Source organism: Curcuma longa, chromosome 2 (genome assembly GCF_044706935.1).
Source record: "Curcuma longa cultivar G26 ecotype Majalengka, Jawa Barat chromosome 2, ITB_CL_G26_1.1, whole genome shotgun sequence".
Taxonomy (NCBI): domain Eukaryota; kingdom Viridiplantae; phylum Streptophyta; class Magnoliopsida; order Zingiberales; family Zingiberaceae; genus Curcuma; species Curcuma longa.
Genome location: NC_133862.1, coordinates 12114664 through 12130929, shown reverse-complemented (window position 1 = coordinate 12130929; position 16266 = coordinate 12114664). Strand labels below are relative to the sequence as shown.

At 34.2% G+C, this 16266-nt stretch overlaps 2 protein-coding genes across 4 annotated transcripts in view; one reads left to right on the top strand and one right to left on the bottom strand.

The window, feature by feature from the left end:
* On the top strand, positions 1–9466 carry LOC141817421 (CMP-sialic acid transporter 5-like). Of its 3 annotated transcripts, none has more exons than XM_074705072.1 (16): positions 1–169; positions 666–915; positions 1226–1342; positions 2033–2089; positions 3683–3760; positions 3886–3930; positions 5340–5399; positions 5592–5711; positions 6364–6441; positions 6554–6623; positions 7516–7623; positions 7753–7886; positions 7959–8035; positions 8184–8232; positions 8310–8380; positions 9126–9466. In XM_074705072.1, the coding sequence occupies exons 2-15, from the start codon at positions 748–750 to the stop codon at positions 8358–8360; spliced, it is 1212 nt and encodes a 403-aa protein (XP_074561173.1). In that variant the 5' UTR covers positions 1–169; positions 666–747; the 3' UTR covers positions 8361–8380; positions 9126–9466. The 3 variants fall into 3 exon arrangements, with proteins under 3 accessions (XP_074561173.1, XP_074561179.1, XP_074561182.1); XM_074705078.1 differs by having other exon boundaries at positions 1–193; XM_074705081.1 differs by lacking the exons at positions 1–169; positions 666–915; positions 1226–1342 and having other exon boundaries at positions 2062–2123.
* Positions 9467–13952: 4486 nt separating this feature from the next.
* Positions 13953–16266, bottom strand: part of LOC141821632 (monoterpene synthase 8, chloroplastic-like) — a 2511-nt gene continuing 197 nt past the window's right edge. The window contains exons 3-9 of the mRNA XM_074709002.1: positions 16026–16248; positions 15667–15946; positions 15207–15597; positions 14909–15127; positions 14674–14812; positions 14344–14589; positions 13953–14249 (exon numbers count right to left, since the gene is read on the bottom strand). Of these exons, the coding sequence (XP_074565103.1) occupies positions 13953–14249; positions 14344–14589; positions 14674–14812; positions 14909–15127; positions 15207–15597; positions 15667–15946; positions 16026–16248 (1795 nt within the window). The remainder of the gene's footprint in view (positions 14250–14343; positions 14590–14673; positions 14813–14908; positions 15128–15206; positions 15598–15666; positions 15947–16025; positions 16249–16266) is intronic.

The following is a 16266-nucleotide window of genomic DNA, read 5'->3' as shown; positions in this document are numbered from 1 at the left end:
CTTCTGCTCGCCCGGTTTCCGGTAGTCTCCTTGCCCTTCCTCTTCCCCAACCTTGGAGCCAGATCTGAAGGCGATTGGAGTTGGATCTCGCTTCCAGTTTGGCTCGCTGGTATCGGATCTGATCTAGAGATCGTACACTTCCGGAGCAATGCGATTGATGGCGAGCTAGGTGGGTTTGGATCCGGACACTTCAGTAATCTTCGTTTCTGTATTTGGGTTCTTAATATGCTTTTCGGTTTTTGGTTGTGGATTAATGTGGCCGGAGTAATGGAGGCGAGGAGGAGGTTTATTGACGTGATTTTTTTTGGCCATTGTGCTTTGTCTTCCTTTGATTGAGCTGAAGGGAATTTAAATTTAAACACGAAATTCTCTATTGTTTGTTTTGTCTGTATTAGTTTTTCAAATTGCTGTTTGGCTATGGAGAGGAATTTATTGGTTTCTTGTGTTCCGTTAAGATTTTCAGTTTGGGTGCTGAAATTTCCATCAAATATAAACGTCAATTACGTTTTTTTATTGGAATTTTTGATGCTCTTCATGGGTGATTCTTGTTTTGATCTGAGTATGAAGAATTTTTTTATCTATTCGGTTGTCAAGTACGATCATCGTTCTCATTTTTAATCTTTAATGATGGTCGATGATGTTATTATATGCTGTCACTTTTCCAGGACTGCTGCTATTATCATCGTAACAGCCTAGAGGAACAATTGCTGTGTGGTGCATCAAGTATTGGCACAATATTTACTTAAAATGATGAACGGGACAATACAATGCAATAACTGTGGCTCCAAGTTGGTTGCACTTAGTCCAAGATCTGTATCAAGGGCTTACGATAAGCATAGAAGCCAAGTGTCATCCAAACACCGAGCTCTCAACTTCCTACTTGTTATTGGTGATTGTATCTTAGTTGGTCTTCAGGTAGCTTATAGTGATTTGTTTGAATTCGATTTTCTCTCGGACCAATATTACATTGACATGCTTTTATTAATTTCATCTTGTTTTCATTTAGAAATTCTGTTGAAACTCTACTCATGTACTTGCTCTTTTCCATCAACTCAACGCTGATACATTGACTAAATCATTGATATATTGTAAAAGCAATCATCATATCTAGTCTTTTGGGTCATACCTCTAATTTCCTTGTTTCATCCTTTTCTCTTTCAGTCTTTCATATAATAATTGTTGAATTTCTTCTTTGTGCTTCACCAGATTTTGTTATTTGTTGCAGCCTATACTCGTCTATATGTCCAAGGTGGACGGGAAGTTCAACTTTAGTCCTATCAGTGTGAACTTTTTAACAGAATTTGTCAAAATTCTCTTTGCCGTTGTCATGCTAATTTTTCAGGTTTGTTATTCAGCTTTCTCATATTAAAACTAAATTTACTAGGAAGAAGGATCTTGCAATTCCCCCATACTAGACTCTTTATGTTCACAATACACACACACACACACACCAACTAGTACAGAAAAAATTATTATTAATCAGAAGATGACTGAATACAAGGGAAGGGATCCTAACCTTTTTTAAACAGAAGATGACTGAATAGACGGGAAGGGATCATAACACCTTTTATATACTGACAATTAGATGATTCTTTGTAAAATTCTGATCTGGACCTATAAAAACAAACTCCCAAATGACTCTAAACATTTTTTTTAAATAAAATAAAATAACTGAATTTTCTAATGAAAACCCTAACTGTGTCGGTACACTTTCGAGTTAAGTGGTGACAGATAGGTGTGGAAATGTCAATTATTAGTGCAGAAAGAAAATCTACCAAAATTTTGGTTAATCTAACTGGAAAAAAATAGCTCGCAGTTCTCTTGGAATAGTCCTGTCTATCATCCTCTACCTGCAATATTGTTTTGATGAAGTAAATTGTACTTATTTTGGTCAAAAGAAGTAAATAGTATCATGACCATAATCAATATCCATTGCATTGTCTATTCATGCGGAAGTTTTGCTCTTCCCAGCCTTTGTACTTTATATGCTAGGACCCTGTGTCATGTATTTATACCTTTTTTATGATGACAGGCTAGACACCAGAAGGTTGGAGAGAAAAACCTTTTATCAATTTCCACTTTTGTACAGGTTTAATGTCTTGCCATTTAGAATTTCTGTTATGGTAATTGAATTTTTACACATGATATTTCAATCTTTTAAACTTATTTCCCAGTTATGATATTATTCAAATATTTTGATTTTGTATGTCTTGACCTGTGGTATAGCAGTTAATCATCTATTACATGTGAAGATTTCTTCCTCATTACTTTCTCATTTTGATGTCTTTTAAAGATAGCTGAAATGCACCTTTTGTTACTTGAGGCTGTAATTGTCTCAACTAAGTAATCTACAAACTTAATTGGCTTTAAACAGCATCTTCAGACCCCAGATTCCATTTTTTAACCAGCTGAACTGAACTGATTGAATCAATGATCCATTTCAATTCACATTGATGTAGTTCACCTAAATTTAAGCCCAACTCAAACCATATTCAAACGAAATCATATTAAAATCAATTGAATCCTAATTCAATTCATTAGGGCTCCAATCATTCCTTAATTGAACCTAATTCAAAATTATTTAAACTAAAGCCAAAATCTAATTGCAACTTATGGCTCAATTTAACTTCAAGATCAACTCAAGTAGACATAAAATTAGTATTTAGCTTACTACAATAATAATTTTATTTACAAAACTGAAATTATTATGATATCTGATCATACTACAAGAAAAACTCAAAAAAATAAATCACCATAGCACCATCCTTAAAAATTGAAGTAAAAAACCCAAAAGAGTAACTAATGCAAATAAACTGTACATCCAATAGATTGTAAACAGTGTGTTTAGGAAGAAAAGTTATACCTTGTATCCATCCAGATACAATTTTTGAAACATCAACTTCACACTTAACTATCTGTAGGATCCAAGAGCAACCTGCCAGAGAGATCACATCTTTGGAATACAAGATTGGACTAAATCCTACAGATGCCAAAAGCATAACTTGCATATACTAATATCTGTATAATGGAGTGTTTTAGGGCAACGGTAATAGACTGAAAAGCATTGAATAACACTTGTTGTTTCATACATTGTCATTCTACCAAATTCCTGAATATGTTGATGTAATATAAGGTGGATTTCTGATGAGCAATATGCTGCAACCTTCTAATTCACTATTGCAATACTATTTGTATTTTTAGTGATTCTGATGATTTTCTTTTGAGAAAATTCTGCTCTTTGTTACCTTGAGGTTCAAGTAACTTTTATGTTTCTGCTAAAGGTGCATGTCTTAATGGTGGGGGAGCATAGATTAAGCTTCTATCTTGATTCTTTCTTTAACAAGTGGGCATGGGTGCAATTTAGGTGTTTTGGGTGGCAAAATATGTGAAAGATTGATGTGACTTCTAGAGGATCTTGGTTGAACTTGGAGTTTAAGGTTAATTATGATTGAATAACCTCTTGGTAAATGTGTTACAGAACTTCTCTCTCTTTAATTTCAAAACAAATTTTCTTGTCTTGGCTTAGGCATAGTTGCTGTGACTAATTATTATAATATCTAATCCCTTTTCCTTTTTGTGCCCAATGTTGCATCACATGAAAAATTCATTTTCAATTTCTTCTTTGAAATTTGGTGTTCATGCGTGCACTAATCTGATTTGTGACTATCCCAAATATTTTCAGGCAGCTAGGAATAATGTTCTTCTGGCTGTTCCTGCTCTTCTATATGCAATTAACAACTATTTGAAATTCATTATGCAGGTATACTTAATCTGTTTGTATCCTCACACGGCTATTTCCTACATTTGCCTTTGTTTTCTTTGCTTATAGTTTGGTTGTATAGCTGGAGACAAGTCTGACATCTCATTAACTTAATCTTCTTGCAGTTATACTTTAACCCTGCAACTGTGAAAATGTTAAGCAACATGAAGGTATTACTATCTTAGATATCAGGAATTGTGTCATAATGTTGTAATAGATTTGTTCTAATATAATGTCTTTAAAATGCTATATATATATATTTTTTCTGAAGATACCTTTGAAATGAAAAAGTTAGTGTTAAGGAAAAATGTTATAGTTATCACATCTTTAAAATTTTATTTCTTCCCTTTTGAATTGCAGTTTTTATTAGCTCTGCCGATTACTGAAGTGTATCATTTTGAAAACAATAACCATGGTATTCAAAATCTAGCCAATTCTTTCTTAATGTTAGCTTGAATACCAGCAAAGACGATCACGAAGGAGATACTCCTAGTTATTCTTTTGAAGTCTCTTAAAATCCCTCACCTTCTCATTGCTTAAGATTCGTTGCGAGATCACCAGAACAACCTTATCATTGTATGTTTTCTACCACTTAAGTAGACCAAGCATCTCATTCATCTCTTTCTTGTTCAATGTTGATTGAGAGAAACAACTGCTGATCGAGAGAGAATATGTTCTTTCTCGATCAATAGTACCTCAATCCCCCTTTTTATTAAGTCCAATTATTTATATGTTAAATAATAGTTTTATTGTAGTATATTATATATTAATACCTAATATTATTTATAAATTTAAATTATTTAATGTGACTATATTTATCAATATATTTTTATCCATCAATTCTATATTAATAAAATCTGATTTATTATCTATAACAACAAATTTACATTTAGTTCAATAATATAATATCAGTACATCTAGAATTTTTTTCTTTCAAATAATAACTTGATTACTAACCTAATAATAACAATAATACGATATTACTGATATTATTACTAATTTAATAAATCATTATTTATATTGTGTTATTAACAATACTATTTATTTATATTGTGTTATTAACAATACTATTTCACAAGATGATACGAATCCTATTATGATTGAACATAATTTGCCATCTCTAATATCTAATTATTTAATATTTACTTTTTTTTAAAAAAAATTCTAATGATTCAAATTTCACTAGTGGGATAAAGTTTGGTTGTTGTTGATTTCAATTGCACTGGTGCTATGGATCTAATAGCCTATACTTAGATTTTTTGATAGTTCGATCATATTTGCTTTTAATATCCTCTGGAAAAGAAAGATAGCAGTCTTTCTTGTAATGCACAGAAGATATTGTTCAGGAAAGCATGTTTTACCTTTTTTATAGAGTTAAAAGGAGTTGTTGAAGTAAGTAAATATGGAATTAAAATTTTAGTTTATTGTGATTTTTGGTTCTCAGTTTAGTGCTGTTTTGTCCTGCACTGTTTTATCCTCTCTTATTTATTTACTTGACTTACATAAAATTTATAAGTTGATGAAAAAGATTGAGGCTGTAGCAAGGCAAATCACTGAATTTTTTTAAAAACATTTGTAGGTTTTGGTGATTGCTATCCTTTTAAAGATTATAATGAGAAGACGTTTTTCCATAATTCAGGTAAGTTGGGCTATGCAATAAATTGCAATTGTGTGCAGAGTTCTATACTTGCCTTATGTTAACTTATTCTGGCATGAAATTTACATGCCTGCTATCAGATTGTGTTCTTTGTGAGCTAGTTTATTTTTATATAGTCATCTTATGGGTACACTTCCATGCTGTAAGCTTTAACATTTTTTTGTTGATGAACAGTGGGAGGCTCTTGCACTTTTACTGATTGGGATAAGTGTGAATCAGCTTAAATCATTGCCAGAGGGTTCCATGGCTATGGGTCCAGTTACAATGATTGCTTATGTCTATACTTTGGTTTTTGTAAGTCCCATCATCTTTATTATATATATATATATATATATATATTCTTTTCTGATGATTTTTTCCTTCAGGTATTTTGACTTAAGCTGATGCTAAATTTTGCTAACTTATCTTGTTTTTCCAATATATCTGTGAATTCATTAAACTATTGTGATTGAATCGGTGATATATAACTTACAAGTTACAAATCAAAGTTCAATTATGCATATACAATTCTGTTCAGATGTATCTTTCTTCATTTTTTTACACTAAAATCTAGGTATGTATCTTTAGACTAATATAATTGAGCTCAATATAATTAAAAAGTTTAGTTCTTTTTTCTACAGAAACATCAAGATTTTGATGTGACCTTCTGCGGATGTGATAAATTTCCACACTCCAGATTTAACTGTATATTTTTAATTTTTAGTTTTGTTAACCATATAATTTTTTTGTTGGTTAGGCTATTAAGTAGTTTATGGTTGATAATTTGATAAGAACTTTGTTATATTGATTTTGTTTCACTAGCCATCAAGTTATTTAACAAGAAAAAAAACTACTTAATCATCTAGGGCCTTTAAGTAATAATTACGTAAAACACCATTAATATTCATATTTCTGGAATGTACTTTTATTTAACCTTAGAAGATATAATATTATTCTGAAATTTCAGGTTACTGTTCCATCAATGGCTTCGGTCTACAATGAATATGCTTTGAAAAGTCAGTTTGATACTAGTATATACCTACAGGTGATTATTGATTACTGAATGCAGATGGCAATTTCAGTATGGATGACTTGCTATGGGGAAATATGCAATTTCTATATAAGAATCATAATTAAGACCCTATTTCTTTCCCCAGAACTTATTTCTCTATGGCTATGGTGCAATATTCAACTTTTTGGGCATTATAGGAACTGCCATTTTCAAAGGTTTGTAATTTTCACTCTTAGCTTGAAATAATATGCCAAACATGTTGGTTATGCATGGATGATATACTTTTTAAATTTTTCTGACAACTAAATTACATTATTTCTAAAGAACTATCTGTGATCATAGGTTTTACTCCTTGTTGCACCAATGCCATCCACATACTTATGTGTGTTTAGTGCTAGCAAGCTTGGATTCAATAATAAGACAAGCAAAATCCAATTTGCATTTGTTATTCAACATAATATTATTTATTCTTTTAGGACTTTTAACTAATTTTAATTTTTATCATAACACCATTTCATATTTGACACAAAATGAGACAATAGGATTATGGCCAAGGTTCAAAATCTCATTCCATGTTGATGTTCTCATGGCTGGCTGAAATGAGTTGGAATTGATGCTGGTTAACATATTGCGTGTGTCAGTAAGAGGTGCTGCCAATTAACACTGACCAGTAGGAGGGGGAAGAAAAGAAAGGAGAGGAGGAAGGAAAATGAGAAGTAGCAAACTAGAAAAGGTAGAGGAAGATTAAAACAAGATGAAGAAGAGGTGACACATATCTAGGTTTCCATTGTTACCCTCCTTCCATCAAAACCTTCCCTTTTGACATTGATTTCCTCTCTCATTGTGATCCCCTAACATCCATTTGAGTATTCTGATTGGTGCCACTGTCTTAATACTGGTTTCCATTTTGATTTGCTAGTGAAAAGGTAAATATGGCTGCACATAATGAAATTTCAATCCTTGGTCATCACACAAATATAAACATGTTGGCCTATTTGTTATTCAGAAAATCACATTGAGATATGAGAGTCTATTTAGTTTTTGTTCAATTCTTGTTTTCTTAGTGATTGTTTCATTCAATAAGTTTGTTTACTTCTTTTCTTTTAGGGCCTAGTAGCTTCAATATTCTTGAAGGACACTCAAGAGCAACAATGTTTTTGATATGCATCAATGCAGCACAGGGAATATTGTCTTCCTTCTTCTTCAAATATGCTGGTAATTTCACTCAGTTTTTACTATTTACTGTTGTTGCTTGCCAGAGTAGACATCTTATCCTATAAATATCAGTGTTTTTTTTCACGTAGTCTTTGTCCTATTAAATTAATGGTTCTTGGCTTCTTGCAGATACCATCTTGAAGAAATATTCATCTACCGTCGCTACAATTTTCACTGGAATTGCTTCTGCTGCTTTATTTGGCCATACACTGACCATGAACTTTATATTGGGGATTTCTATAGTCTTTATATCTATGCACCAGGTATTGATGAATTAGCTCCATAAAACTATGGTAGTTATTCAATGTCATGATATTTTTAACCTTCTTTATTAGTTCTTTTCTCCCATGGCTAAAGTCAAAGATGAGATAACAGTTGTATCATCAGAAAAGATGGAAGCTCTACGTCTCAGGTTATACCTTTAATTATGCTCACTGTTTACTGCTGTTTGGGGTGCTAGTTTTTCATCTGTATTGGTTTTCTGCTCATTGTTGAATATTATCTTTAATAATCTTTGAAGTACATTACTTGAATTTAGTTATGGTTGTTTCTGTTTCTAGGTTGAAAGAAGATTCTTTTGTAAACATGGCTGCTGGTGCTGCTGAAGATGTAATACGTGTATATTATACCCAGTTGCTGTGTTGAATTTGTATTAGTATATTCTCACCTATCCTATTTTCTTTCAGGTGACCCATCGCGTTGGACATGATGAGAGACAACCACTTATGCCCATATGATCCTCCAAAACATCTCAATGGTGTTCTATCTGACAACCAAAAAATGCAATCGATACATTTATAGCCTTACTTGATCTACTGAGAATTTTTTCTTTTATCGTAATGCCTGGATTTGGTATCACTAACATTCCTTGACCTTTTTGACCGATTAGTCTTTTGGTATCAAAGCTGAAATAGTAATATCCTAACTATAATCAAACTCATCAGATTAGATTGTACATCCTAGTTTGATCATTTATAACTCATTGATGCATTCTGTCCATCTGATCATATCGACCAAAGATCTTACAATTTCATAGTGCATACATATTAACAGGGAACTAGTAGGCCTGTGTCAATATCTTACATGCTGTGTCAATACCACATTCTGTGTTGGTTGACTCCAAAGACATCGTCAAAGGAATAAACATAGGCTCTTAAACATATGCCCTCCACTTAAGCAAAAGTCATGCCTGTTCCTTGGCTTCTTATTAAACAGGTATCTTTAGCTTCCAACGTTGAGGGTCTTATTATAAAAAAGTGGATTTTAGGCGAGTAACATTTTACAACCAGATGCTTGGATATCTGATCTACTTATTTATGTTGCACAGTCCCTTTTATTGCTTTGCCAAAGTTTGCTTATAATTTTTGTGCCTTTACCGCGTTTGTCATCCATTAGGCTGCTTAGCTGAACATCCCTGTGTTTCTCACCTAAATTTACATGCTGGTTAAACTGAAAAGTCAGAGTGACAGCACATTTACCTCTCCTAATATTTTTTGCAACAGGCATAATTTTGGAGACCCTTTTTATCTTGCAATCGGAGCCACTAACTTGGAAATTTATTTTCGGCAAAGCAAAAGCACGGAAGTCTTGGTGCAATCGATCTGGTGTGAAATAGCTGAATGTAGCAATTGTTACTTGAAAATAGCGAGGATGGTATTAAAAGGAAAAGTACAGTTGGGCCAAAACATTATAGTGGTGCAGCATTCGAGAACTAGAATTGCCAAGAAACCAATTTCCATAAACTTTACTATCGCCCATTATTTTGATATATTGTTCTTTTATCTTAGATGTAAGTTTTGAAGCATATATCTCTATTCTTTCAATCATTCAATAATTACTTTTATATGGGTACATATGCTTTTCTTTTTCTCTTCTTGGCATCAGCATTTTGAGCGTTTGAGAATCAACAAAATTATTTAGTAAATAAACCTGGAGAAGAGAATACTACTTCAGTTTGAATAGATCATTTTGGTATGTTGCACATGGTAGTGAATGCACATATCCTCTGTTACGAATAGGGATGATAATAGGTCAGATTTGAATCGTAGTACGTATCCTCTGTTCTTATCATTATTTATTATATTCAAAATTATATTCATCAAGTATTTAACTTTTATCTCCATTCTCATATTCATGTAAGGATGAATATCAATCTCTATCCCTATATCATTGAAGAATTGAATATATATCTTATATACTAATAATTTTATTTATTCCATTTTACTATTAAAATCAATATCATCATTCAATAAAAATATATTAAAATTAATATCATATTCAAAAAAATATAATTCAATAAAAATAAAATAAATATTTGTAGGTGAACAATGGAGAGGTTAACAAGGGAGAGAGTCTAGAAGGAAAGATTAGATTTATTTTTTTATTTTTTCTTTAATTGACCATTAGTGAAATGAAAAAAAAGTTGGTAGGTTATATACACATATATATATATATATATATATGGGTATTTGGTTCGAGTAAGAGTAATTTTACTAAATTCGTCTCTATATTTATATTCAAAAATATTCATATTCGATTATTAAATTACTTAATCGGGTTTAAAATTCTCTTCATATCCTCCTTTATTCGAGTTGGGTATTAAATCATCTATTAAGAAATTGTCATCCTTCAATAAAAGATGGAATCTGTCACGCCAGCGGTCCCATACGGTCGATTTTATGATCATTTGTGAAATAAATCAAGAAGCTGTCGTTGCCCACAACAGGGGAGGGCATTGCCTTGGCAGGAAATTATCATCCTTAATCACGACTATATATATTGGTGATCCCATTGATAAAATTTTAAAGGTTATTATGGGTGGAAACTTCTTGAAATTCCAAACATCACTGATGGATTTCTATATGACCTAAACGGTTACAATGTGGCAAGAGCATTAGACTTCTAAATGAATGGAGTTGAATTTGGAGTGAATTATAAGTACTGTAGTCTAATGGACTAACTCATGTTAGAGTGGGTCAATTCATAAAAAATTCATCATATTGGGGGGGGGGGGGGGGGGCGGAGTTGTGGGTTAAACGGACTGGTTAAATGGATTCATGAACCTATCAAAAAAATAAAAAAATATAAGGTTGAAATTTTACATTTGAATTACGGATTAGATGGATTAAGCTCACGAGTCTATCAAAAAATAAAATATATATATAGAAAATATTAAAAATTTTAAATTTGATTGTGAATTAGATGTATTAAGCCCACAAATCCATTAAAATTTTTACTTTTATTTTAAATTTTAAAAGAATTTTTTTTTTCAATCCGCAGACCAATTCAATCCCACTATAGGCCGATCCACATAGATTATGAGCCCAAGCAAGCTAATTCTCTTGGACCCATCTTAAACTGAATTAATAAAATATCAATCCAACTTATTTAAATTATTTGACAGGACAGATCAACCTAATAGACTTAATTAAAATTGATGTCTCTAATTTTAACTTTGCTTCTAATTATAGCATGGTAGATATGATGTAGGTTCCATAAGAATAATAAAAAAATTTAATTTTAAATAAAATATATTTTTTAAAAATTAATTTTTAAATAAATAAATTATATTTCAAATTTATTCAATAGATAAAAAAATATTTATCTTCATAATTAGTCTGGCAAGTTATATAAAAATATACTTATTTCTCCCTCACTTTAATTTTTCACCTAAGAAAAAACAGAGTAAGTGAAATTAAAAGAATTTTTTTGCTTCCATCTTATTCTATTCTCCTGATTTATTTACTCGTACGGAGTTGAGAAGAAATTTATTTGTAAATTACATACTTCATTTCTCTCTTCATTTCAGCCCGATTTGAACAATCATAAATCAGTCAGACATATGACAAGATATATACACACATTATACATTCCCTTCTCCCAAATCTGGCCGATCGAGTTAATTACTTGCGTCTCATTCCACTCAGTTTCAAGGATAATCAACACTCCTTTGCTAAATTGGATACAGGTCAGCAAAAACTGGACGCAACGTCGACGTCCTCTCACATGGCGATTTACTTTGGTGGAGCACGCGCACAGAGAGGAGCCAACCAGTTGAAGTGGCATGCATCAACAGTTGATATATCGATTCGATCGGATGAGAGTAAATTAATGTTAGGTACATTTCCAAACCTGCATCGAGAAAGGATCCATCACCAACTTTCTTGACTTTGTTAGAGTATGGGGAAGTGCACCACAGAGCACTAAGCCTGACCGGAAGTGGAACTCCATCTTTGTTAATTAATTAATTAGCATCACTGCATAAAAGGCTGCTGCCTTCTCGTGGATAATCATCAGCAATAATGGGCAGCTGGTCTGCACAGTGAGCTTCGCAAGCGCAAGCATGGGGAGGGTGCCAACGAGCCTTCAAGCAGTGCTGATCATTTGTCTGGCTTTAGGGTTTCACCTAGTTCAGTCCTGTGCTGCTGTTTCATCAAGTAATATTCCTACTCCCTTTTTAACTGCTTCATTCAGCGACCTTCTTCTGATCGTATTAGTTTGTTCAATTCCCTTCAGGGCCAGCTGAGAGCAGAATCCTTTCAGAGCTCGATGAGGTCCGCCAGGTATTAGTTAATATCTTCCCATCGATCGATTTTAATTGATCAAAGTCGATCGAAATTTGTTATCTGAAATTAACGCTAGCTAGCTGCAGACTGCCAGAGAGGAGGAATTGCTTGAAGAAGTCAAAGGACGGAGGAGGGTGGCCATCCAGATGAATGACTATGCTCCATCAGGTCCCAACGATCGCCACACTCCAAAGCCACCAGAATAGTCAGGTTTAGTCGTCGTCGTCCAAAACAACTGCATGTCCCCTTCTGTCGTACAGTAACATTTCCCCCCTAAATTGTTCTTCTGGAAATTAGGCTTACCGTGTGATGTACACCTAACATTTCGTGTTCGACCTACTGTATTGAATGAATAAAACATGACTGTATATTGCTTTGTTAAATTTCTGGAATTCATTCCAAGGAAAAACTATACTCCCTGTGCCATTGATGGACTGCTCAAAAACATTATGCCTCATTAAATGCGTCGTAAAAAGTAAGAGCTAGTGGTTGCTTGTGCCGAGGTGCATAGATGGCCTTATTATAGGCCTTTTTCACTATGCTAGCCATGTCCATTGATCGCTCATTAAATGTGTCGTAAAGAGTAAGAGCTAGTGGTTGCTTGAGAGGAAACGGCATAATTTCACTAGAGCTATGTCCATCGTCATACCCTGAAGGAATTAATAATATATACCATGGCGTTGTCTTCTACCTTTCAGCCGTGTACGCAACTCATTGCTTGCACTGGGGAAATGACGCAACTGAGCATTAATCAGATGGTTCGCCATGACTACTTGAAGATCAGAGATGTAGCTCTGAGTGAGAGGTTGCTCGAAATTTTGGGGTTTGGTTTGGGTCTTCCTTCACAATGAACACCAGGTGAGTGAGTATAGATGGTTGCCAAATTCTTTTCCCGTCTCAAATGTCGATAATAATAATTCGATACTGAAAATCAAGTTAAAAGAACTTGTAGCATTAATTAGAAAATAGAGCACAGAAATTGAATATATCTGTTAAAAATTAGATGAAGCTTAAATTAATTACATTAACTAGAAATGGTGATGATTTAAAAGAAAGATAATAAAATTTATGTCAGAAATAATAATAAGCTTTATTGATAGCAATAATTCATGACGAGAGATTGAAAGAAAATCATTAAAAAAAACAAATATCGAGATCAGTTTTATCGGTAGGAAATAGTTGCAAAATCTAAAATTAATTGTTGATAAGAAACAATAACAATAAGTCTTATCATTAGGTGGGATAAGTGGGATCCATATGAATCCCATTGGATTCTATGATGCATGCAGGACTGATGCGTCGAACATTAACGGATCATAATTTTTTATTTAAGTATTAGAATGAGATTATCTTTTATTATTGAATCAAAACTTTTTTTGGTAAAACTTAGAGACGGTGATTTCTCTTTATTTGTCAATTTCTCATGTTTTATTTTCTCTATAATTTCTCTCTAAATTTTCGTCTCAAAATAATCATTATTCTATTTAGCATCCCTCTATCTCCTTATCTATATTTAAATAAATTTTATTTTATTTTATCATTTCTAGACTCTTTTTAATTTGGTCTTCCATGTATTTATCATAGTTTCAATTAAAATATAAAAATTTTATAACATTTGAATTAGATATCAAGTACGACTTAGATATATTGCATAGTACACGTACGGAGGAGGATCTAAATTTAAAATTTTATTTTAAATCTAAACTTCAGAGCCTTTATCAGCCATAGTAATCCTTTGATCCTTCCCCAGTCCACCTTTATCAGTCATGGAATATTGATGGGGTTGATCAACAGTGACATGACTTGATTCATGGTTTCTCCATCTGCTTTACCATATCCATCTCCATTCTGGTAGAAGAATTGTGACGCTCGAGCAATGTCCACTGCCACTCTCTTCAACTTCTCCTCGAACGAAGACGCAGCAGCCCGATCTCCATTCACACACCTCCAGTTGCCTCGTATTAGCTCCTTCACCTGCTCACGAGCCACACCCTCAGAAACCCCTCTCTCGTGCATGCAACACTGAATGGATTTTGGCACATCTCCTCGCTCAATTTCAGCCTATATATCATTAAACATTAATTAAAAAGCAAGATCAGAGACAGCAGCTTCATGCATGATTTTAACAATCTCTTTCTCTCTCTGTGTGTGTACCGTTGAAAGTAGCTAAGTCGTTATAAAGTCGACCAAGCATGGACGAGGGCTTTGCAATGGCAGGGTACTGTGAGAAACGCTCCAAGTCTTGCTTGGTTAAGTCGCCGGCCATGCAGTAAGCATTTGTGAAAATAGCAGGGCCTGATATGGATATCCACGTGTTGTCCAAATATTCATTAAGCGTGGGTTTGTAACCTCGGTGATACCATTTTGCCTCCACCAGATATGCTTTGCATAGATCTGCCCACTGAAACATGTAATCATGCATATGCATGTTCCTCTTCCAAACTGAAGAACAAGGAGAGTAATTAAATTAAGTACTACTACTTACTGATCTCTTGAGGTAAGGTATTACGTTCATTCCCTTCTCCTTCATCACCTTATAGCCATCGTCGTTTATCGTGTTGAAAAGCGCGAGGAATAAGATCTTCATGTAGTCTGGCAGTTGGCCGATCGCGTTAATATCCCATCTGAAGTTCATATTTCCAACAGCAGAAGTAATTAATTGGCTGGTGTCTTGTAAAATATATATATTCTGATCGATATGATGTTAAATTTCTCTTCACCTATCAACGACACGAGTGAAGAGCTCGAGCTCATCCAGGGTACCATAGACGTCGTAGACATCATCGATCATTGTCACAAAGCAGTTTCCTTTTGTTTGTGCCTCTCTAAAGCTCCAGTGCTCTGGTTCAAATGCCCAGCCCACGGTCCACAAGTAGTTCTCCGTCAATCTGTCTCTGGCGAATGGTAATTTCTCAACAACTCCCAGTTTTGTCCACCAGCTATCATCGATCGATCATTCAGTCTTGTACTTGATTAAATAATAGAACTAAGTATATTTTATAATTAAACTTAATTCACCTGGAGAGAGCACTGAGTTCTTTCTTGTAGATGCTCTGGACTGCGTTGAAGTCCAGCTTAGCAAATTCAAGAAGAAGAAGAGGGTTGTCGACGACCATGACCTCTCTTTCGCATGCTTCAATGAACCACCTGGCGTGCAGTCTCTCCATCCTCCAATTCAATGGAAGTTCGAGAGCATGTGCCGCTTGCTCTTTAAGCTTCATATCACTATCAGAGCCTTCTTCCGAGAGATTCTTGAGGTGTTCAGTCGTGAACTCCATGGCTTCATGCAAAACCATCTCTCCATCTTTTTCATAATAAGAAGCTTCATACAGACTCAGCATTCCTTCTGTGTGGTCCTTGAGACCTTCTCTAAAGTCGCCTTTCTCATCTCTGAATTCCTCGAAAATATCTTCATTCAGAAAGAGAATTAATTAATATATATATATAACACATAAAGATGTGAAATTTGATCAAACACCTTCAGAAATGGAGAAACCATTTTCCCTGAGAAGCCTGAAGAGTAACGCCGAGGCGTGAAGGTTATCCTTAAATGTCAAGCTTATCTCTTCTAAAGACGAGTGAAGATTTCTTAAAGAGCCTTTAATGTCGTCTTTGAAATGATAAGCTACTCCGAGCTGCTGCAGGTGGTCGATCAACCGGAGCTGCTCTTCCACTTCCTTCTTTTCGCGTATCACTTCTGCAATTCTCTCTTTCAGTAACATCAGTCGCTTTGTCTGGTCCTTCTCCTCCACCTTCAGCTAATAAAAATTTTCTTTTTAATTAAACCATCAAAACGAAAGAAAGATAAACAGAGGTGATCGAGGGAGTTCTCCTAACCGGAGATTCAACAGTAAGTAACTGTATGTAGTCATTGCTCCACATGTTGGGCTGGTAATGGGCCGATCTTCTCGCCGCCTTCGGCGATTGCATATCGGCGGCGCACTGGACGACTGGGAGGCGTGGCTGCTTGGCGGCGGTGTCTCGCCGGAGAGCACGGAAAGGGAAGTATGATGGTGGAGCGGAAACGAGACATGTTGACGGGATGAATGCCAAATTTTTACTTGGATTTCCAGATGAT

Coding starts and splice junctions, on each gene's coding strand:
- LOC141817421 (XM_074705072.1), top strand. CDS start 748: ATGATGAACGGGACAATACAATGCAATAACTGTGGCTCCAAGTTGGTT. Junction 5,712..6,363: donor ATGTCTATACTTTGGTTTTT/GTAAGTCCCATC, acceptor CTGAAATTTCAG/GTTACTGTTCCATCAATGGC. Junction 8,233..8,309: donor CTGCTGGTGCTGCTGAAGAT/GTAATACGTGTA, acceptor ATTTTCTTTCAG/GTGACCCATCGCGTTGGACA.